This window comes from Eupeodes corollae, chromosome 1 (genome assembly GCF_945859685.1).
Source record: "Eupeodes corollae chromosome 1, idEupCoro1.1, whole genome shotgun sequence".
NCBI lineage: Eukaryota > Metazoa > Arthropoda > Insecta > Diptera > Syrphidae > Eupeodes > Eupeodes corollae.
Window position 1 is genome coordinate 124,921,622 of NC_079147.1, and position 24,141 is coordinate 124,945,762.

A 24,141-nucleotide genomic window follows, 5' to 3' on the forward strand; every position below is an offset into this window, starting at 1 on the left:
GAAAATATGTAATGGTAGAATAATGGAGGAATTTATAGGATTAAGAGCTAAAATGTATAGTATAGACATAGAAGATGCTGCACTACTAAAAAAAGCTAAGGGTATTAAATCAGCAGCTGTAAAAAAAATGTCTTTACAAAATTACAGAGACTGTTTGCTGCATAAACAAAACTTCTATAGTAAAATGTTGAACTTTAGATCTAAACACTATACTATATACATACATCGAATGTTTAAACAAATTAAGTTTAAGTTGTTCTGATGACAAAAGATTTATATGCACCAATAATATAAATACACTAGCTCGGGGTCATTATCGAATAGAACTTTAAAATACTGCAGTATTCATTACAAATAAAAGCATCTAAAGGGGGGGAGGTTTGATGTAAGCCCCCTACCAGCCATGATAGATACCTATTTTGTTAAATTTAAAAATCTAAAATTAAATATAAATAAATATCGTAAAAAAAACTCAAACTCTTCTGAAATTCTCTTGCATTGTATATAATTCTAACCAGCACAACCAACAGAGATAAGTATTTTGGAATGCTAGTTCTTATTTGATCTTAAGCATATGAACAATCTATTAAGAATATGTTTATCCAATGCACACATCAATTTTATACTGCATGCCGTGCAGATGCTAATGTTGTGCTATTCAAAAAAACCAACTATGAAAGTATATCCCTCAACCAATTTATCACTGAAAATCCAATCTCACAACTTATGTTGAATTGAAAAAAAAAAAAACATATGGTGCTAGAAATCCAACCACTGATAACTATTCCTTATTAGAATCAAACTGGTGGAAATGCATCCCAATATTTTTGTGTTCCGAACGTGAATTTTACGGTTTTGCATTTTAAAGTAAACGTTAATTTTACGTTTTTGCGTTTTAACGTGAACGTGAATTTTACGTTTTATCGTGAATTTTACGTTTTATTTTACGTTTTTGCTTTTTAACGTCAACGTGAATTTCACGTTTTTGCGTTTTACGTTTCAACTTTCGCTAAGCATGGTCTAGAACCCAAAATAATACCGATTTCTAACGTTTGTTAAGCATGGTCTAGAACCCAAAATAATACCAGTACCAGAACCCTGGTGATGCCGGTATTTAGCATAGATCCGAACCCTGCTGATGCCGATGATGCCGGTGAATTAGAACCCGTCTAGTTACAACTACTTATATCAACAAAACTATTAATAAATGGTGAGCAGAGCGAATTTCTAGAATTGCGGTTCTTAGACTCATTTAGATTTTTACCTTCAAGTATGGATAAGATAGCAAAAACTCTTGATGAAAAAAAAAAGATTTTAAAAATTTATCAACATTTTTCAAAGATGATGAATCTATTCAACTTATGACTCGTAAGGGTGTTTTATGCTATGATTATTTAGATTATTTAGAGTTCGTCCAATAGAATCATTTAGAAATTCTTTGGTTGAAGAGGATTGTAACTAAGATGATTATATTCATGCTGAGAAAGATTGGTCACATTTTAAATGTAGTAATTTAAGAGAATATCTTGATTTAATAACAGACGTCTTAATTTTATCAGACATTTTTGAAAAATTTAGAACTGATTCCAGAACAATTTATGGTCTAGACCCCTGTCACAATTATACATTGTCAGGTTTTTCGTGGGATGCTTTGCTGAAAAAAACAGGTGTTACGCTTGAACTTTTGACAGATATTAACATGTATAACTTTTTCGCTAAGGGTATAAGAGGAGGTTTAACACAATGTAGCTTCCCACATTGTTAGGTAAATAATAAATATATGGTTGATTATGATTCAAGTAAACCATCTGATTATTTAATGTACTTGGCTGCTAATAACCTATACGGTTGGGCCATGGCTGATTACCTCCCACATTCAGACTTTTAATTGGTAAACATTGGTTATATTTTAGAAGTGGATCTCGAGTATCCCCTAGAAATACATGATAATCATACTGATCTTCCATTCTGTCCTTCAAAAATTTCATTGTCTGGTAAATCCAATAAGGAATTAATTGCTGATTTGAATAATAAAGTTAATTATATAATTCATTACAAAACATTATTTTAATGACTTGATAATGGTTTGGTGCTTAAGAAAATTCATAGAGTGATGCAATTCAGAAAAAAAGCCACCACGAAGTTTGAAAAAGATCAGCGTAAACTTTGCAATAATGCTGTATTCGGAAAAACTATGGAAAATGTAGACAAACGAAAAGATGTTCGAATTGTCGATTCTATAGAAAGCAAAGGCACCCATCTCGGTAGTCGCGCTCTTATAGCTAAACCTAATTTTCATAGCAAATTACAAATTTCGGAAACCATGGCTGCTATTCAGTTCAAACGAATTCACAGTGTAGGTATATAATAAGCCTATATACTTAGGTTTTTGTGTTTTGGAGATTTCAAAGTATAAAATGTTCGACTTTCATTATGCATACATGAAAGCTTAATTTACTGACAACCTACATCTGGCCTACTTGGATACCGATTCATTTACTTATAAAAAAAGAACAGATGATTTTTACAATGATATAATAGATAAATTTGATACTTCAGACTATCTATCCCAAAACCGCTACGGTATTGCCCAGCTCAATGTGAAAAAGTTAGGATTTATGAAGGATGAAAATAATGGTAGAATAATGAAGGAATTTATAGGATTAAAAGCTAAAATGTTTGGTATAGACATAGAAGATGCTGCACTAAAAAGGCAAAGGGTATTAAATCAGCAGCTGTAAAAAAAATGTCTTTACAAAATTACAGAGACTATTTGCAACATAAACAAAACTTCTATAGTAAAATGTTGAACTTTAGATCTAAACACCATACTATATACACCGAATGTATAAACAAATTGACTTTAAGTTGTTCTGGATGACAAACGATTTATATGTACCAATAATATAAATACACTAGCTCGAATAGAACTTTAAAATGCTGCTGTATTCATTACAAATAAACGCATCTGAAGGGGGTTTCATATAAACCCCCTACCAGCCATGATAGATACCTATTATGTTAAATTTAAAAATCTAAAATTAAATATAAATAAATATCGTAAAAAAAAAACAAATATGTCTTTTATTCAAACTCTTCTGAAATTCTCTTGCATTGTATATAATTCTAACCAGCACAACCAACAGAGGTAAGTATTTTGGAATGCTAGTTCTTATTTATCTTTAGCATATGAACATCCTATTAAGAATACGTTTATCCAATCCACACATCAATTTAAATGGCATGCCGTGCAGATGCTAATGTTGTGCTATTCAAAAAAACCAACTATGAAAGTATATCCGTCAACCAATTTATCACTGAAAATCCAATCTCACAACTTATGTTGAAATGAAAAAAAAATACATATGGTGCTAGAAATCCAACCACTGATAACTATTCCTAATTAGAATCAAACTGGTGGAAATGCATCCCAATATTTTTGTGTTCCGAACGTGAATTTTACGGTTTTGCGTTTTAAAGTAAACGTTAATTTTACGTTTTTGCGTTTTAACGTGAACGTGAATTTTACGTTTTATCGTGAATTTTACGTTTTATTTTACGTTTTTGCTTTTTAACGCGAATGAATTTCACGTTTTAACGCGAATTTTACGTTTTTGCGTTTTAACGTCAACGTGAATTTCACGTTTTTGCGTTTAACGTTTCAACTTTCGCTAAGCATGGTCTAGAACCCAAAATAATACCGATTTCTAACGTTTGTTAAGCAGGGTCTAGAACCCAAAATAATACCAGTACCAGAACCCTGGTGATGCCGGTATTTAGCATAGATCAGAACCCTGCTGATGCCGATGATGCCGATGAATTAGAACCCTCTAGTTACAACTACTTATATCAACAAAACTATTAATAAATGGTGAGCAGAGCGAATTTCTAGAATTGCGGTTCTTAGACTCATTTAGATTTTTACCTTCAAGTATGGATAAGATAGCAAAAACTCTTGATGAAAAAAAAGATTTTAAAAATTTATCAACATTTTTCAAAGATGATGAATCTATTCAACTTATGACTCGTAAGGGTGTTTTATGCTATGATTATTTAGATTATTAAGAAATCATTTAGAAATTCTTTGGTTGAAGAGGATTGTAACTAAGATGATTATATTCATGCTGAGAAAGATTGGTCACATTTTAAATGTAGTAATTTAAGAGAATATCTTGATTTAATTACAGACGTCTTAATTTTATCAGACATTTTTGAAAAATTTAGAACTGATTCCAGAACAATTTATGGTCTAGACCCCTGTCACAATTATACATTGTCAGGTTTTTCGTGGGATGCTTTGCTGAAAAAAACAGGTGTTACGCTTGAACTTTTGACAGATATTAACATGTATAACTTTTTCGCTAAGGGTATAAGAGGAGGTTTAACACAATGTAGCTTCCCAAATTGTTAGGTAAATAATAAATATATGGTTGATTATGATTCAAGTAAACCATCTGATTATTTAATGTACTTGGCTGCTAATAACCTATACGGTTGGGCCATGGCTGATTACCTCCCACATTCAGACTTTTAATTGGTAAACATTGGTTATATTTTAGAAGTGGATCTCGAGTATCCCCTACAAATACATGATAATCATACTGATCTTCCATTCTGTCCTTCAAAAATGTCATTGTCTGGTAAATCCAATAAGAAATTAATTGCTGATTTGAATAATAAAGTTAATTATATAATTCATTACAAAACATTATTTTAATGACTTGATAATGGTTTGGTGCTTAAGAAAATTCATAGAGTGATGCAATTCAGAAAAAAAGCCACCACAAAGTTTGAAAAAGATCAGCGTAAACTTTGGAATAATGCTGTATTCATAAAAACTATGGTAAATGTAGACAAACGAAAAGATGTTCGAATTGTCGATTCTATAGAAAGCAAAGGCACCCATCTCGGTAGTCGCGCTCTTATAGCTAAACCTAATTTTCATAGCAAATTACAATTTTCGGAAACCATGGCTGCTATTCAGTTCAAACGAATTCACAGTGTAGGTATATAATAAGCCTATATACTTAGGTTTTTGTGTTTTGGAGATTTCAAAGTATAAAATGTTCGACTTTCATTATGCATACATGAAACCTAAATTTACTGACAACCTACATCTGGCCTACTTGGATACCGATTCATTTACTTATAAAAAAAGAACAGATGATTTTTACAATGATATAATAGATAAATTTGATACTTCAGACTACCCATCCCAAAACCGCTACGGTATTGCCCAGCTCAGTGTGAAAAAGTTAGGATTTATGAAGGATGAAAATAATGGTTGAATAATGAAGGAATTTATAGAATTAAAAGCTAAAATGTTTGGTATAGACATAGAAGATGCTGCACTAAAAAGGCAAAGGGTATTAAATCAGCAGCTGTAAAAAAAATGTCTTTACAAAATTACAGAGACTGTTTGCTACATAAACAAGACTTCTATAGTAAAATGTTGTACCTTAGGTCTAAACACCACACTATATACACCGAATGTATAAACAAATTAAGTTTAAGTTGTTCTGATGACAAAAGATTTATATGCACCAATAATATAAACACACTAGCTTGGGGTCATTATCGAATAGAACTTAAAAATGCTGCTGTATTCATTACAAATAAAATCATCTAAAGCATCCCTACCAGCAATGATAGATACCTATTTTGTTAAATATTAAAATCTAAAATAAAATATAAATAAATATCGTAAAAAAAAAACAAATATGTCTTTTAATCAAACTCTTCTGAGATTCTCTTGTATTGTATATAATTCTAACCAGCACAACCAACAGATGTAAGTATTTTGGAATGCTAGTTCTCATTTCATCTTAAGCATATGAACATATTATTAAGAATATGTTTATCCAATGCACACATCAATTTTACATTGCATGCCGTGCAGATGCTAATGTTGTGCTATTCAAAAAATCCAACTATGAAAGTATATCCCACAAATAATTTATCACTTTAAATCCAATCAATATTAGTTTGAAATGGAAAAAAATACATATGGTGCTAGAAATCCAACCACTGATAATTATTCGTAATTAGAATCAAACTGTTGGAAATGCATCCCCATATTTTTGCGTTCCGAACGTGCATTTTACGTTTTTGAGTTTAAAGGTAAACGTTAATTTTGCGTTTTAACGTGAACGTCAATTTTACGTTTTAACGTGAATTTTACGTTTTATTTTACGTTTTTTCGTTTTAACGTGAACGTCAATTTTACTTATTAACGTGAATTTGACGTTTTATATTACGTGTTTGCGTTTTAACGTGAATTTTACGTTTTTGCGTTTTAACGTGAACGTCAATTTTACGTTTTAACGCGAATTTTGCGTTTTATTTTACGTTTTTGCGTTTTACGTTTCAACGTTTGCTAAGCATGGTCTAGAATCCAAAATAATACTGATATCTACCGTTTGCTAAGCATGGCCTAGAACCCAAAATAATACCAGTACCTTGTGCCGGTATTTAGCATAGATCAGAACCCTGGTGATGCCGGTGAATTAGAACCCTCTAGTTACAACTACTGAGGTGGAATCACTGACTGTTCCAGCACTTATGTATGCAGATGACATCGTGCTATTCTCCGAAACAGAAGAAGACATGCAGCTGATGATAAACAGGCTTGCGATATATTGCAATCGATGGAATGTGGAAGTTAATTTGCAAAAATCGAAGATCATGATTTTCAGAGGTGGGATGGCAGATAATAGAGAAATGGGCAGTTTAAATATAACGGACAGACAATCGACATTGTGCGAGAGTGCAAATACCTATTAGTTTTGGTAACCTCAACCCTGAATATGAGACAACATCTGGAGGAAAAATTAGCGGAGGCCAAGTGCGCAATCTCTTGGTTATGGGAAAGGTACTTCAGAAACAAGTATGTTGAGCACAGTGCTAAGCAAAAGTTGTTCCGCTCTACAGCCCTGTCAATCCTGCTCTACGGAAAGCAAGTTTGGGGATGTTCCTCCTTTGAATCTGTGGAAAAATTCCTAAGATATTTTGTGAAAAGAATACTTCGACTACCAAAAACAACCTCAAACTACATGATTTAGCTAGAAACAGGTACACCCTCTTCGATTATGGATACCCTCGCAATACACTTCAACTATATTGTAAAGGTATTTGAAATGAATGCCGAAACATGTGGTACAACCATGAACATGTCCTCAAGGGAACAACCGTCAATGCTAAGGAGAAAGTTCTGGTCTTATTTTCGAGGAGATACAAAATTCCATTTGTCAACCCTCCTTATATTAAAGGAATCCAATTAAAATTCTCAGACGAGGCTAAATACCTTACCTAGGTCTTGTCTTAGACAAAAAACTAAATTGGAAACGCAACGTACAGGAAAGAGTCAAAAAAGCTACTGTAGCTCTCTTTTCTTGCAAAAAAGCTATTGGTAATAAATAGGGTTTACAGCCCAGAATCACGCATTGGCTATACACGTCGGTAATCAGACCGATTTTAACTTACGGTGTGGCAGTATGGTGGACTGCTTTAGGGAAAGGTATAAACAGGGATAAGCTAAATAAAGTCCAACGTTCAGCCTGCCTGTGTATAAGCGGATCGCTTCGCACGACCCCGTCTGCAGCACTGAACACCTTGCTCTACCTTACACCTCTTGACATATCTAGCAAACAAATAGCTGCAAGCTCGGCTATTCGCCTCAATGCTTCGTCGCAGTGGACTAAAAACAACATTGGCCACTCCGTAATTCTAAGGTACTTAGAATCAATTCCAAAGCACACAGGCTACACCATCTCCCAACTACAATTCGACAGGAATTTCCAGATTTCTATACCTACCAGATCTTTTTGGGAGGATAGGACATTCTTAGAGGATGAGTCAATCCACTTTTACACAGATGGTTAAAAACCAAAGAAGGGGTTGGTGGTGGTGTATACTCTGAACGACTGAAATTAAGTCTCTCATTCCGCCTTCCCAATCATTGTAGCGTGTTCCAGGCGGAACTTTTGGCGATTAAGGAAGTCTTGTCTTGGCTCAAAGAAAACGTGATATCAACATCTGATATCCGTATTTTCTCCGACAGCCAGGCCGCTATCAAATCTCTGGACTCTGTCTCTACAAACTCTATAACAGTCCATAACTGTCGATCATCTCTAATGGAGATGGCGCGGCGCAGCAGTTTAATATTCACCTATGCTGGGTGCCGGGTCATAGAGACATCCCAGGTAACTGTAAGGCAGATGAACTCGCCAGGAACGGTACAGTAGAGCCCATCTTACCACGTTTGGCAAGTACTGGCATACCAATCGCTACTTGTAAACTACTACTAATGCAAGACGCTGCGAGGAGGGCAAGCACCAGGTGGACCAACATCACCACGTGTCAAGCCACAAAAAACATCTGGCCAACACTGGATTTAAAACGTTCAAGGTGCTTGCTCTCTCTAAGCAGATCGCATATAAGCTCGATAATAGGTGGCAAGCACCAGGTGGACCAACATCACCACGTGTCAAGCCACAAAAAACATCTGGCCAACACTGGATTTAAAACGTTCAAGGTGCTTGCTCTCTCTAAGCAGATCGCATATAAGCTCGATAATAGGTGTCATAACCGGACAATGTCTAATAGGAAAGCACGCCACGAGACTAGGCGTATTCTCAAATGACTTTTGCAGAAGCTGTATGGACGAGGAAGAGGAAGAAACGGTTCTTCATCTTTTCTGCACATGCCCTGGTCTAGCTTGAAAACGCAAGAATTACCTAGGAGAATTCTTCTTTAACGATCTAAACGATCTAAATCATATCAGTATAATCAGCTTCTCACGTTTCGTAAGGGACTCTAACTGGTTCCATTGAGCTTAGGAGGAAGCCTCAAGATTCATGTGGTATCACAATGGGCCATTAAACTGGTCTAAGTGTGTCCGTTTCCATCTTGGACAGCCACTATAACCTAACCTAACCTAACCTAGTCTATGTAACTTGAAAGCTCGTGAAGATACATTTCATTTTATTGCAATATGTCCTATTCTGATAGAAATTCGGTTCTGATACTTCAACAAATGCAACTTGGAAGAAGGAGAAATACTCAGCATACTCAACGGCGACCAGGGATGGGATGGACTTCACAACTATGTTATATTTTGCGTAGATAGTCTTTCAGGTAAACACTCGCTTTTCTGGCCAAGCCAGCACAAGAGGAGTGTAAGTATTTCCCACAAAGGCCACTGCACTTTAATAGATCCCCGTTTGAGTCAACGATGACACACATTTTATTGGCGCACGACATAAATAAGTAAAGAAAGAAAAATATGGATTTATGTTAAGGTTTTGTGATTTGTTTTTTTTTTTCAGTTATTTTTAATTTTTTCTATGCTTGTTAGTATACAAGAAGAAAAAAAAAATGCTGGTGTAATGGGAAACGGCGATGGGTAAGAATATCACACGCGCTGCGAGTATATTGATTCCTTTTTTTTGATTTGTAATTGTTTATTTGGGGTCGTTAAAAAAGTGGCAAAGGGCAACTGAGGAGCGAAAAGAAAATGCGACTCCACTTGACTAAGGTTTCAAAAACACCAGAAAGCCAGTAAGATGTCAGCTGAACGTGTGCAAAAAATTTAACGCAAACATTTGAGAAAAAGCTGGGTACAAGATTGTAACCGTGGCCCAAAATTGCTCCGAAAATATATATCTACGGACAATTTGGAGATGTATAGCCGTAATGCAAACAAAAATTAAAGTCATCGGTTTTCTTGGTCAGGCCGGATAGATTTCACTCCAACCTCGTATTAATGCAACTTCTTAACGTTATTCGGAAATGAAGATCCAAAAAGAAAATGGACGTTCCAATTTACTTTTACGTTTTTAGCTTCCAATTGAAATTTATTCTAATCGGTCCGATTAGTCAAATTGAGAATTCTGATATTTCTTGGCGTTTTAATGCCCTACAATCTAAATCAATATTGTTTTAGAATGATGTAGGTTCGTGCGTTTGTACGTCAGAGAAAAAATACAATTTGCAGATTAAAATCTGGCATATTTCGGGAATATATGAAGGACTTAAAATAATTTCACTTTTTGCAAAAAACGTTTAAATTGATAAAAATGTCGTGACATGATAGTTAATGCTTTGCACTCAGTCGTTCTTTGACTTCCAAACCGTTAAGAAGTGCTACTTTATTTATTTCCCAGTTAAATAATTGCAAGTCTTTATTAACACGTAAAGTTAAAGGTGGCGTCCGAAGACAAACCCATGACTTGTAGTCCCGGGCTGAGTCCACGAAGAATATATAACAGCATTTTTTACAGCCCTAAAATAGTCTATTTTAAGCAGCAGCAACAACAAGAAGAACAAGGTAGAAGGAGCAGCAGCAACAGGAACACCCACAACCAACAGCAAACAAAGAAAAAATCCCACCAATAAGTACAAATAGAGTTGACCTGGACGACATAAAACAGGTACGTAAGTCAAAGACAAAGTGTGTAATCACCCTCGAAACTGCTTTCAGACAGTTGAGAACGACAGTGATCACTGCGGAATGGCTGTTGTAGTGCAGATTCCACCAAACAACAGAAACTCGACACTTACAGAAATTGACCAACATTAACCATAAGTAGACGGAACAATAAAACGAACCACGAAGCGGACAATACCAAAAAAACGAGAATATAGACGCCCAACAGACGCACTGACAAGATTGAAGAACCTATACTGACAATTCACAGACCACACAACTTAGAACGCTAGAACACTGAAGTCCTCAACAAAAAACATCAATCTGTTGAATAGGGTTAGCTACAGGTTATCAATAAATTAGTACTGTAATCAAAAGATGCTGTCAGTTAATTCGAGTGACCTGAGTACTTACTAACTTATTTACTTAAGGCGGCGCTGCAGTCTTGTGTGAACTAGGGCCTCACCCAACAAACTTCTCTACCTTCCACTTGTGCGCGCTACCTGATCCGCGGTCTTCCTCTACTGCGCTGTCCTGTGAGAGTGGATTCGGAGACTTTCCTGGCCGGAGCATTGGTTTCCATGCGCTTTCTTTTCTCTCGAACCGACCCAAGGTGCTTTCATCCGCTTTTGTCATAGTCCATGCTTAAGCACCGTATAGCAGGACGGGGATGATAAGGGTTATATATAGCAACACTTTTGTCCCTCGAGACAGAACTTTACCGCTCAATTGCTTTCTTACTCCAAAGAAACAGCGGTTAGCAAGAGTTATTCTGCGTTTGATCTCAGCGTTGGTGTTGTTTTCTGCGTTTACAGCGGAGCCTAGTTAGACGAAGTCCTTGACGACCTCAAAGTTACGTCTGTCGATGGTGACTATTTGACAAAACGTCGGTATTGTATCTCCTTTCGTGACGACAGCATGTACTTTGTTTTGCCCTCATTAATCGTTGAACCCATTTTTGCTGCCTCTGCCTCAATACTCACAAAAGCCTCATTGACATTACGCTGAGTTCTTCCGATTATGTCAATGTTATCAGCATATGCTAGTAATTGGACAGAGTTTCGAAAGATAGTGCCTCTAGTGTTGACGTGTGAGCTCTGCACTATTCATTCAAGCACGATGTTAAAAAAATCACATGGCAGCGCAAAAACCTTTTTTGACATCGAAAAGTTCTGTTAAGTCATCCTGCACAAACGGAAGAGTTTGGAATAGATGCCAAAACTAGACATGGCCATGAAATCGATGAAAAGATGGTCGGTGTCGATTTGGTGTTCTTGGTTTTTTTCCAGGATCTGCTGTAATGTGAATATTAGATCAACTCTGGACTTTCCTGGTCTAAAACCACACTGATAAGGACCTATCAGGTTGTTGACGATGGGCTTTAGACGTTCACATTTTACGGCTGAGAAGATTTTATAGCCGATGTTAAGTAGAATGATTCCTCTATAGTTGGTGCAGTTAAGAGTGTCTCCTTTTTTCAGAATCGGCCAAACAATACTGTGGTTCCATTCATCGGGCATGCTTTCTTCGGACCGTATCTTACAGATAAGTTAATGCATGCTCCTAACCAACTTATCTCCAGCTGTTTTAAAAATCTCGGCATTTAAGCCATCCGCTCCAGCGGCTTTATTGGACTTCAGTTTAGATGTGGCAGTCTTTACTTTGTCTAAGTCGAAAGGACGGTATTTTTGGCTTTCGTCGTCTATGTTGAATGGATCATCCTGCCTGACAGAGGAATTCAGTTCGTCTTCGCCGTTATACAGTTTGCAAAAATGGTCTTTCCATATCCAGCGGTTCCACTATGATGTTTCCACTTTCGTCTTTGCAGCCTTCGGTTCTAGGTTTATGTACCTGTGAATTTCGTTTCACTTGTTCATAAAGATAGATAGATAGATAGAATTTTGTATTTCTTATAAATTCATAATTACAAAATAATAATATATATATAAAATGTATTAAATCATATAAATAAGAAAAATGGTGACATTCTGTATCGAATATACAAGGTATATTAAATAGTGTTGAATGCCACATCAAAAAAAAAGCAATACAAAAATTGAAAATGAATTAATGGGTGGCATGACCCTATGTAAAAAATTACAATGATTAAAAAATAGCTAGTAAATTAATAAAAGAAAAGAAAAAGATATGAAATTTAACCAAGGTACGTACTTCAAAAATCAATTAATAAATTCATTATTATTAGCCTACATATTTTTAAAATGCAAAGAAAAGATGCAAGAAGGAACAAAAGAAAATAAGAAATATTTACACAATATATACAAAAAAAAATTTAATTAAACTAGGGTGCCAGAAATGAATGACTCGAAATTTGAATAATTAAAACCAAGAAGCCAAATTTTCAACTTTCGAACTTCATTCCTACTTTTACATCCTCAACATCTTCGGCCGCACGCTTCTCATGCCCTCTTTTTCCTCCTGAGAAGTCGGCGTTCGTCTCGCCATTTCTGCTCTGGCGATTGTAGCCGTTTGACGTTGTAAATTCTCCCTGTTTTGCCTTGGGTCTGGAAATCCGAAGTGAAGTGCTACCTTGGCTACAACGAGGTAGTGGTCCGAGTTGATGTTAGCTCCTCGGAAAGTTCGTACATCCATGATGCTGGAAGCGTGTCTGTTTTCGATAGCAATATGATCAACCTAGTTGACGGTAGATTGATCTGGAGAATTCCAAGTTCCTTTGTGGATGTTGAGGTGTGGAAAACGCGTACTGGCTACCATGATACTGGATAAGGAGAGGTGCCTTAGCCGAAACACCTCTCCCCACCTCTCTTGTTTGCTGTTCCCAACAACTTTCCACTGGGTTAGAACCCAATCTCCAGTTGAGGTACTAGGCACGAGGAGGTAAAGGTAGGAGTTGATATACAGAGGTGGGTTTTGAGAAAACCTGTCGACAGTTGTGTCCTCTTGAATGCACATGTCTACCTTTGAACACCCCAGTGAGCCAAGTATCTTTCCTAAAATCAACAAAATATTCAAGAAAAAGAATGCTAGTAATGACCTTCCGTGTCTCAAACTTCAAAAAACTGAAGAGAACAGAGACGTACTTATGACTGCGTAGATAGACCCAGAAGAAGCCATCTTCGACGACTATTTGTATATATTTGAAAATCCGAAGCAAAAGCTTCTTTTCAGCAAGTGTACAAGGCGTACAGCAATCGGAACCTGGAAAATAGAGGCCTTATTTTATCACTCTTACCTTCGAAATGAAATGACCCAATTGCGATCTGAGAACAGCAGTTTTATGCTATTTTGACGATTTCTTGCCAAACGGGACTAAGTCCCTTGTTAGTGACGAAGTTCAAGATAAACCTCATGGTTGTCCTGTGTGGTTTAACGTTGGCCCTTCCTAGATGAAGAAGATTCCAGTGTTCGAACGGCAGTGTTCGTGATGCTCTACTGGCTTACATATAACGAGGTCCTATATAACGAGGCTCGAATCAGCAGAATTGACAATTTCGTGATAAGACTAGTTCCAGGTCATATATCAAGAGCTAAGTCTTTGGGCAACAAATTAATTTTCCGGGCGTTCTATCCGAGCGATTGGCAGTTCCGCAAGTTTACCACGTCAGACGAAGCGTGTTTAGGAGGCTCTTTTACAATCGTGAGCAGGGACTTTACTTGGACATTGTGAAAATTTCCGTAAGGGATTGTACTTGAAAACTTTTGAAGAGTCTTTAACTAAGCGTTTTAAACAAATGTTTTGACTAAATTTTAAACAGACAGACACATTTTGACAAATACAGAAAAATCAAAAATAAATGCTTTTAAGGATTAAGGACTCTATGCACATGGAAGAGCGATTAGATTTAATAGAAGTAAAACAGTTATGTTACATACTACTGTCATTCCAAAGGTCCTGGATACAATCCGGCTTGTGTCATCTAAATGTTCTATGGTGGGTACTGCCTATTTTGAGGAATTAAAAAATCCTCTATTGTCATGAAAAAATATATGTAATATAACGTCTTTCCTGACATTAATTTTACTATTTTAAACCCAAGTTTTCTTATGAACTTAAAAACAACATATTTGATGTGATAGTTAAAAAAAGCTATTTCAATTTCTAATTCAAATTTAATTTCAGGCGATCTACACTGGAGCTATTTTGTCTGGGGAATATGTATACTGGCAGTTTTGTTGGGAAAAGTTTCTTACATTACAAACTACTCCCGGAAATTTCACCGAGCGAATGCAACTCGTCAGAGCACTTGGAAGAACAAAAGATGTTTGGCTTCAAAATCGTCTTCTTTCACACATTACGCTGTTACCTACAGCTGAAATCGTAGAAGTACTTCAATCAATTGCCGGTACTCCAATAGGAGGTGCTATAGCATGCCGTTTCTTGCAAGCAAATTGGTTTGATTTACAATCGAGATTAGGAGAAGGATCTGTGAGTTTTGCGAAAGTTATTTCAATTATAACACAATACGGATCAACAAACTTCGATTATGATGAGGTATTATACAAATACTAATAAATTTGATTCTTTCCACCAAGGTGCTATTCATTGTCTGACTAAAATTGTAACCAGTAGCTTTTCATCCTTGCCTTCGCCTTCGTTGTTTAAGAATTAGACTTAGATTTTCAAACCCGAAAGTGCAAACAAAAATATTACAATATACGATAAAGTTGGATCATCCAATAGCAATTACTGGCAGCCTTTGCAAATACAGTGGAGAGATGTAGGAGAATAACGTGCTTTTAGTATTGCAGTCAATTGAATAGAAATTCTTTTTTTTAAGTGTTTTCAATAAACCACAGTTCTTTACTTTCAATTTTGCAGTTTTTAAATCATCAGAAGTAGTGATATGAATTCAAATCATTTTTCTATTTACTACTACATAAAATCATCTAGTTTTCAGTTTTTGATCAAAAATAAATAAGAACAATAAGTTCTCAAACAAAAACAATAGTAGATAATCTTGAAGTATTGACAAATTACACTTTATACCTTTTTTTCACTCAAATTTATTTTTTTCAAAAACTACTCATACGCCCATGTTCCGAATTTCGATGGAAAGTGAATTGAAATCACTTTTCAATTTCACGTGAAATGAAATTGCCTGTTCTTCAATTCGATCGAATTCGAAAACTTCGAAAATGCTTCGAACTGTCAGAACTGAAGAATCATACATTTTTATTTTGTTTCTGAAGTAAAATGTTTGCTGTTTTGAAGATGGATGCAATATTATTATCAATTTTAAGTGAACAAAGGGAGAAGAATTCAAGTGATAAAATAAGAAAGAAAAAAATATATTGGATTTGCTGACACATTTTAAGTGTGTGAAAATTATGTAGAATTGTTCTCATAAATTTAGTTATTTTAGATTAAGCAAAGACGATTTTTTATATGTTCTAAGGGAAATAGAACCTTTTATAATACCTTCTTCAATTCAAAACTTGCTGCAACCCTCCGATTCCTAGCAGAAGGAAGCTTTCAAAGATCAATTCACAAAATTAAAAAATGTGATTTGAATGCGTTCAAAAAGTGGAACAAACCGAAATACAGAACATCCATTTGCATGTTCGAAAATCCAATTCACGATAACGAATTGTGGAACACCCAAATTCACTTTCGCAAAGTGTATTCACAAAAAGTGAAATGCAGAACATGGGCAATAGTTTTGACTTGATTTAAAAACTGGCTAATAGAACAGAATATTGGTATGAAAAAATGCATCATACTTAATTGTAAGTATAACCGTTATCTTTTAACTATTTGTTACCATTTTAAATAATATTTTTTTTTAAATTGCCCCTCCCCCCTAAACGGGGGGAGATAGACCCCCTCCCATACTAAAAAATGCTTGTTTTTAACTTTTCTATACAAATCCGTCATTAAACTTTATTGCCTAAGTTATCGTACTCTTACCAATAAATTGAGCAAAATATCAGGTTGCAATGTGGGAAACTAAAAGAATTTCAATTACCACATTGCGACACCTTTTTGCATGATAATCACTTTTAATTTTTGAAACCAGCAAATTAAGTTCAGTTTTAGCATTACTCTCAACGAAAACGGTTGTTTTATTATTGGTGCAATCGGTAATCGAAAAAAGTAAGGAACACGATTCTTTTGTGTCTTACTAAAACAAAAAAAAAGAAAGAAGGCAATTTCTTTAGTGTTTAATACAACAAAAAAAAATAAAATAGAAGCAAAACCAAAGAAGACTATTCCTTTACAGTCTTATTTAAAAACGCTGTATAGAGCCTACATAAAGTTATGAAATCTCTATAATGCCTTTAAACGCAAAAATGCTATTTATAAAACTTATACAAGGTTGCATAGTCCCATAATAAGCTAAACGTGTTTTGAGGTTGAATAGAGCCTTCGTAAGGAAATTATTATTATTATTATTTCTTATGTCATTTTGATTTCTCTCCTCTCTTTTTGAAATTAAAATAAAAACAATAATTCCTCTCCAGTTTAGCTCGTGAGCTGAAGAAACGAAGAATTTAAAAAAAATATAGATTTTCGAAAGAGAATATCATAAAAATAATTGGAATTATTTTGTTATATTTTAGTTGTTATAACAACAAGCTGATTTTATAAAAATTTGTTTACTTTTTTTTTATGTAAGCATTGTATAACTAAAATTTATAGCAGAATTTTTTATAAATAGGAATTTTCGCAACGTTATATAGGGCCTACATATGCAAATCCTTATTCACTGTATAACTATTCATCTGTTTAGCGAATTCTATTAAATAAGACTGTAAGTGTTGAATATAGAAAAATACAAGCAAAACCAAAGAAGACGATTGTTTAAGTGTTTACAAAAAGAAAAATAGCAATACAAAAGATCAATGGATTTATGTTACTAACAATAATTTAGTGAATAATAACAATTTGAAACAACTGTCAAGTGATTCTGTGAGACATATACAAATAATTTGACTTTATTTAACCATTTTCGATTGCACCCCCGATTGCAAACCCTTCCGGTTGGTCCTTCCAGTTGCAGTATAAAGTCAAGATAAAAGTATTAATACCAACTTAACCTATTGCCACTGGATTACCAAACTTTGACCTGCAGTATAAGAACATCAAAATCACCATTAAGGTATACTGATGATTGACGAAACATTTGAACAGTTTTCAACATCTATTGCCAGAATCAAACGGATTGATCTTACATGTGAAAAGGATTACTGTGTATCGCAAGGACACTAGCATAAAAAAGTTAAAAAAAAATAAAATTTTAATCTCCGCGGTCAATTTGTCGCGAAAAGAACAAAATCTCTTGGTTGCCGGCGGAATCTTAATATAGGCAAAACAAAATCTCCAATACAAAAACTAACAACGATTGCACTTTATAACTACCAAATAAAAGAAAAAAATTGGTTTCCCGTTCAAAGGGGTTTAAAATTCAGTGTAAATTTTATTGTTATTTTATCTTTCGTATATGACTTTCAAATTGATTATAAGCTACACAGCATCGTCATCGTCTTCAAGATCACAGCTGATCTTTCCGTTGGTCATCTATGTGTCCATTGACCCTCGTTGGGATTACGGATAAACTTCGTCATTATGCAAATTCAATGCTTCCCCCTGTACCTCACCTTCATCCACGTCCACCAACATCATGCTTGACCATTAGATGTGCATAGGTACATACACAAAAAAAACATCGCATAGTGGGCAGACCCCAACTACGAGCAGCATTGTAGATTTTTGCGTGGCGTTAACTCCCACAATTTGATTGTTGGTTTTAAAAACAATTATGTATGTCTGATGTCATTTTTATGATCTCCCAATTTTGGCGCCTTTTGTGATTGCGGATGATTTTGAAATGTTTTTTCGTCGGGAGTTGACTTTTTTTCAAAATGGTTTTGCCGTCGGCAACTGGATTTAAGGTTTTTCTTTGTTTGGTCATTATATTTGCAACATCCTGCCGGGCCTCCGCACAAGGAAACGAAGTCATCGTCTCTTGAAGTTGATCGAGACATGCAGTGTAGATTTGTGAGACGGTGACTTATTTAAGTGTGATTGTTGTGTACATGAAAGAGAATAGAAATGAAGTTTGCGTGAATGGTGTGTGGCAATAATCGATTTAATTATAAATATAGTTTAGATAGAATATGTTTTAAATTCAATATGAAGTATAAATATTAAGTTCAGTTGTGGTATAAAGATGCGAATGGCTTTAAAGTGTGTGTGTGTCGGTTTGTGTTTTCGAGTCGTTTAGCATAGGTAGAATACAGAGTTTAGCTATGGGCCGTTTAAATGATGAAGTAGCAGTCTTAACTGTAACAACGCGAACTTTTCCATCTGCTCCAGGGTGCATTTCGGTGATTCTGCCTAACCGCCAGAGAGTGGGAGGTGTTTGTTCATCGGGTAAGAGCACTAGATGTCCAACTTTGAGTTCTGAATTGGGTTTAAGCCATTTCGGACGTTGTTGTAACCGAACCAAGTATTCGGATTTCCATTTTTTCCAGATATTTTGTTGGATCTTCTGCATGAGCTGCCATCTGTCTAAGTAATTGTCTTTTATTTCGGTTAGATCCTTTTCAGGTACATGTTAAGCGAAGATCCAATTAAAACATGTCCTGGTGTCAAAATAGATAGGTCACTTGGGTCCTCGGTGACTGGGCAAAGGGGACGCGAGTTGAGGCAGGCTTCTACCTGTGCTAATATCGTCGCGTACTCTTCAAAAGTAAGAGTGTAATGTCCAATTATCCGCTTTAAGTGGTATTTCATGGATTTTACCCCAGCCTCCCAAAGTCCGCCAAAATGCGGAGCAGCTGGAGGATTGAAATGCCAGTTGGTGCCATTAGCTTCCATACGTTGTACTATATCTTCGGTCCATTGTTTTGACATATGTGATCTTTCTGATTCAAGAACGGTTGCGGCTCCTTTAAAATTTGTTCCACAGTCGCTGTACAGATTTGTACAGATTCCACGACGAGCAGTGAAACGTTTAAAAGCTGCGAGGAATGCTGATGTCGCATAGTCGCTTACAAGCTCTAAGTGCACTGCTTTTGTGCAAAAGCATATAAAAATCGCAATGTATGCTTTCGTGATTTTACTACATCGACCTCTCCATGCTTTAAGTAGAACAGGGCCAGCATAATCGACTCCAGATGTCTGAAAGGGTCGTGCCTGGTTGACACGTAACGCTGGCAAATTTCCCATCTTCTGCTGCATCTCAGTTGCCGTAAACCTGTAGCATTTCAAAAATTTGTGAATACATTTTTTAACAGTCGATTTTAGGTGCAAAATCCAGTACTCAGTACAAAGTATTGCCATCATTAATTGCTGACCTCCATGCAGTAACTTCATGTGAGTGTCATGAACGATAAGCGACGTTAAAAAACCTTGCGAAGGTAAAATTATTGGATGTCGCTGTGAATAGGGTAAATCAGCGTTTTCCAATCGACCTTCAACTCGAAGAATACCTTTCTCATCGACGATTGGTGAAAGTCTTGCCAGTTTGCTCCTTTTAGAAACTGTATCACCTTTTGTAAGTCTTGAAATGTCTTCGGCAAAAAACTCTTTCTGGACATAAACAATCAATCGCGTTCGAGCAGAAGATATTTCATCCACTGAAAGTGGTCCAGATACGCGAGTTGTTATATTCTTTGCCTTAAATTTTAAGTTGGTAAGATAGCGACGCCAGTACGCAGCAGCTCTATAGAGACGATTCAAGGAAGAAAAGCGTTCAAATAGCGATTGATTTCTTTCGAAACACGTGAAGTGGACGCAGAGCTGAAAAATATTTATAATGGGATACCCAGATGCGATCAAATCATTTTTGGTTTTTGATATCTCCGACGCTTTGGTCTCAAGGTCGGTAGATTTTATTTCGGATAAAAGATGAAGTTGTTCATCAAACCCCTGTAAAAATGCGGGCCCATACCACCATTGATGGTTTTCTACGAGTTCATTGGGAGAAACTCCTCTGGATGCAATGTCCGCTGGATTTTTCTTAGATGGAACGTAGTTCCAACGCTGAGGATCAGTAAGTTCCTGAATTTCTGCCACTCTGTTGGCTACAAATGTGGTTCTTATGTAGGGTGCACTTTTGATCCATGCAAGTGTGATTTAAGAATCACACCAAGCAAATATTTTTGAGGATTGAAGCTCCAGCGTCTTCACAGTATGGACCAATAGCTGTGCTTATAGCAAGGCTCCACAAAGTTTCAACCTAGCTATGGACTTATTTTTTAAAGGTGCCACTCTTGTTTTTGCCACGATAAGGTTTGTGTAAATTTTTATTCCGGTGGTTATTCGAAGGTAGATTGCTGCAGCATATGCCTTTTCGGAGGCATCGCAGAATCCAGGAACCTCAATCTTTGACTCCTTGGTGAAGTTGATCCAGCGGGGAATCTCGATGGCCTTTAAAGTATTTAGTTCCATCTTCAGTTTATGCCACGCAGAAACGATTGTTGCTGGGAGTTCAGAATCCCAGGTGTGTTTTTCCTTCCATATGTCTTGCATTAATATCTTGCCAACGATGACGCAGGGTGCTATCCATCCCATTGGATCGTAAAGACGTGCAAGATCTGACAGGATACTCCGTTTTGTAGTAGTCTTGAGATCTTGAAGAGCGATCTTGAACGTAAAAATATCCTTTGCCGGATGCCACTGTATTCCAAGCGCTTTTATTGCATCTTCTTCTCTGAAAGATAGTGGAACTTGTATTTCCCTGTCCTCCTCTGGAACAGATGTCAGTAGCATCTCACAGTTGCTCGAACACTTTCGTAACGGAAAACCTCCATGTTTCAACATTGTTATAAGTTGAGACTGCATTTCCAAGGCCTCGGCTACATAGTCTGCTCCGTGAATAACATCATGCACATAAAAGTTTTTCAGAGCTATTTTCGATGCAATAGGGTAATCATCTCGCTCATCTGCTGCAAGTTGTTGAAGCGTACGAATTGCTAAATACGGTGCGGAAGCTGTGCCGAATGTGACCGTGTTAAGGCGGTATATCTTAACCCCATCCCCTTCTAGGTCTCGCCATAAAATAAGTTGATACAAGGAATCATTTGGCGTAACCCAAATTTGCCTATACATTTTATTAATGTCGGCGGTAAATGCAATTTTATGTTTCCTAAATCGAGATATATGGTCAAAGATGTCATCTTGCAATCTCGGGCCGATAAACAGATGATCATTTAGAGATGTTCCGTCTGATGTCTTACAGGACGCATCAAAAACAATCCGTAGCTTCGTAGTTGAGCTGAATTCTTTCATCACTGCGTGGTGGGGAAGAAAATAATGAGGAGAAGATAATGTAGCAGGTCCCACTTCAGTCATATGGTTAAGATCCTTATATTCATTAAAAACTCGTTTATACTCCTCACAGAAAGATGCATTCGCTTTGAATCTTTTTTCCAATTGTACAAATCGAACAAATGCTGACTTTTGAGACCACCCTAACAACGGCGGTGCCACTTCCTTAAAAGGAAGTTGGACCATATACTTGCCGTCTAATTGGCGTTGATGGGTTCTACAAAAATGTGTTTCACACTGCTCTTCTTCTGGAGAAAGCAGCTGCCGATTAGGAACTTTTTCAAGTTCCTAAAACTTAACTAATAAGTTGTCCAAAGTTTGAGGTTCAGTTTTCATGTGGAGCGATGTTATTTTTGAGTTGTTTTTTGACGAAATACCCCCAGAAAGAACCCAGCCTAGTTCCGTCTTTTGAGCTATAGGGGAACCCTGGTCTCCTTTGATAAGGCCTTCAAGGATAATGAACGGATAAACATCACTGCCCAGTAAAACATCAATCTTATTTGTTTTGTTGAAAGATGGGTCCGCAAGTGTGAGATTTTGAAGATGACTCCAATTAGAGTTTGTTATGTTTTGCGTAGGGAGCAAGGCTGTTAGTTTGGGTAGGACCAAGGCATTAAGCTGTAAACTAAAGTTTGCATTTACTCTTGATAAAATCGTGAAGGTGACTTTATATTTGGAAGTGCTGGTGGTGGTTTCGCCAACACCAATAATGTTAGCACAGCTCCTTTCCTTTTTCAGATTTAAAAGTTGAGCGGCAGACTCTGCTATAAAGGAAGCTTCTGATCCAGGATCCACTAGTGCTCGCAGTTGCAACGGTTGGCCTGTAGGTGTCATAACCTTTATGAGGGCCGTAGCCAGAAGAACAGCTGATTGAGTGTTTTCGGCTATAAACGCATTGTAGGCTGAAGCATTTTCGATGGAGGATGAAAGTTTTTCTGATGATCCCGATTGAGAATTTTGGGTGGAAGAGGAAGCTGGTGGAGTTGGTTGTAGAACAGCTGCCGTTGAAGCGTGTTCACTAGCAGGCATTGCATTTACTGGCTCTGGCGTGTGCAGTAATGAATGCTTTTGTTGGCACGTTGAACACGTGAAAGTGCTCGTGCAAGTTTGTGTTAAATGTGCACTTGAAAGACAATTTAAACACAATTTTCTTTTCTTTGCGAATTCAAGCCTTTTTTTGAATCTTGAACGCCTTAAATTAAAAGCAATTTCGAATTGAATGTAAACCTTGACAAAGTGAACACTTATTCAAAATTGTTGAGTTATGTGCACGAATTGACGACGATTTAGGTTTTGGTTATTGTGGATGAAAACCTGATGAGGATTGTCCAATGATATCCAAGGTTCTGGATCTCATGAGAATAAAATCCTCCAATATACTGTATTTTGGATAATCGACATGAGTTGAAATATGAGATTCCCAAAGCCCTCGTGTAGTAAATGGAAGTTTTTGTACCGTATGGAAAATAAGAACGTCTTCCCATGATTCTACAGGTACGCCAAGATTTTTAAGAGATTGTTTTGACTCGTTTGTTGTATCTAATAATAATTTTAGATCTTCAGAAGATTCCTGTGTGACTTTAGGTTGATCAAAAAGGAGTTTTAACTGATTATCCTTTAATAATCGAATGTTTTGAAACCTTTTTATCAACAACGCCCATGCAGGCTCAAAACTCGTATCTGTATTTCGCAGCATTCTTGGGGCTTCACCAGTTATATTGCTTTTTAAATAATGTAGCTTAAGAGCATCAGAAATCGATGTGTTTTTATTAACCAAGCCTTCAAATAGCCCTTTAAATTCTGGCCACATTTTAAGAGAACCATCGAAGGTTGGAATTTTAATGTGGGGAAGCTTTAATTCTACCGACGGAGCGTTTGAACCACCTATGGATTTATTAAAACTATTTTGAGTCTCGATAACCGTAAGCTGCTGCTTTAATTCAGACGAATAACAAAAAAAAACTTCTTTTAATTTGTGAAATGTAAGAGTCTCCATATATTTCACTTTCAACTCTTCTGGAGGAGCTTCAACAATTTTTTGATGCAAAGATCTAGCCTCTTCAAAAGATGCTTCTAGTTCAGATAAACGCGCTTCGTTCATATGAACAGATTTTTTCTTTGTTGCTTCTAAGCAAACATAAGCCCCGTAGTCTGCATCTATATCTTGTGCAATTGTTTGAATAGCATCTACATAAATGGGAACTTTGCTCTTACTCATTTTGAATGAAAATAATTATTCGAAAATAACCGATAACGCACAACACACGTTTGGATTAAGATCAACAAGGATCAATGTTTTAAATTTAATAATTGAATTATTATAAGAGTGCCACACACCTGTATTTAAGCGTTGCTCCCTCGTTGATACAAGCTTCTTTAGATGCAAATCCTCACAGGAAGTAGGTACATGGGTATGAATCGTATGAATCGACCGGTTTTTACACGATACACGCACAAC

General features: G+C 36.2%; 2 protein-coding genes across 2 annotated transcripts in view; one reads left to right on the forward strand and one right to left on the reverse strand.

Moving 5' to 3' along the window:
• Window positions 1–14,940, forward strand: part of LOC129944095 (endoplasmic reticulum aminopeptidase 2) — a 209,959-nt gene extending 195,019 nt beyond the window's left edge. Inside the window, exon 9 of the mRNA XM_056053287.1 lies at window positions 14,529–14,940. Coding sequence (XP_055909262.1) covers window positions 14,529–14,918 — 390 coding nt within the window. The 3' untranslated portion in view covers window positions 14,919–14,940. The remainder of the gene's footprint in view (window positions 1–14,528) is intronic.
• Window positions 14,941–18,591: 3,651 nt separating this feature from the next.
• Window positions 18,592–21,707, reverse strand: LOC129944103 (uncharacterized). The gene is made up of 3 exons (XM_056053295.1): window positions 20,593–21,707; window positions 19,071–20,466; window positions 18,592–18,951 (listed from the first exon to the last, which is right to left on the reverse strand). Exons 1-3 carry the CDS (start codon window positions 21,705–21,707, stop codon window positions 18,592–18,594), a joined length of 2,871 nt encoding a protein of 956 aa, XP_055909270.1.
• Between the last annotated feature and the right edge of the window lie 2,434 nt (window positions 21,708–24,141).

What these genes read in the sequence shown, in the direction of transcription:
- LOC129944103 (XM_056053295.1), bottom strand. Translation starts at nt 21,707, where the DNA reads ATGACTGAAGTGGGACCTGCTACATTATCTTCTCCTCATTATTTTCTT. An exon ending in AAAAATAAGTCCATAGCTAG is followed by an intron (nt 20,467 to 20,592) that starts GTTGAAACTTTG and finishes ATGGATCAAAAG; the next exon opens with TGCACCCTACATAAGAACCA. An exon ending in ACGCGACGATATTAGCACAG is followed by an intron (nt 18,952 to 19,070) that starts GTAGAAGCCTGC and finishes GTACCTGAAAAG; the next exon opens with GATCTAACCGAAATAAAAGA.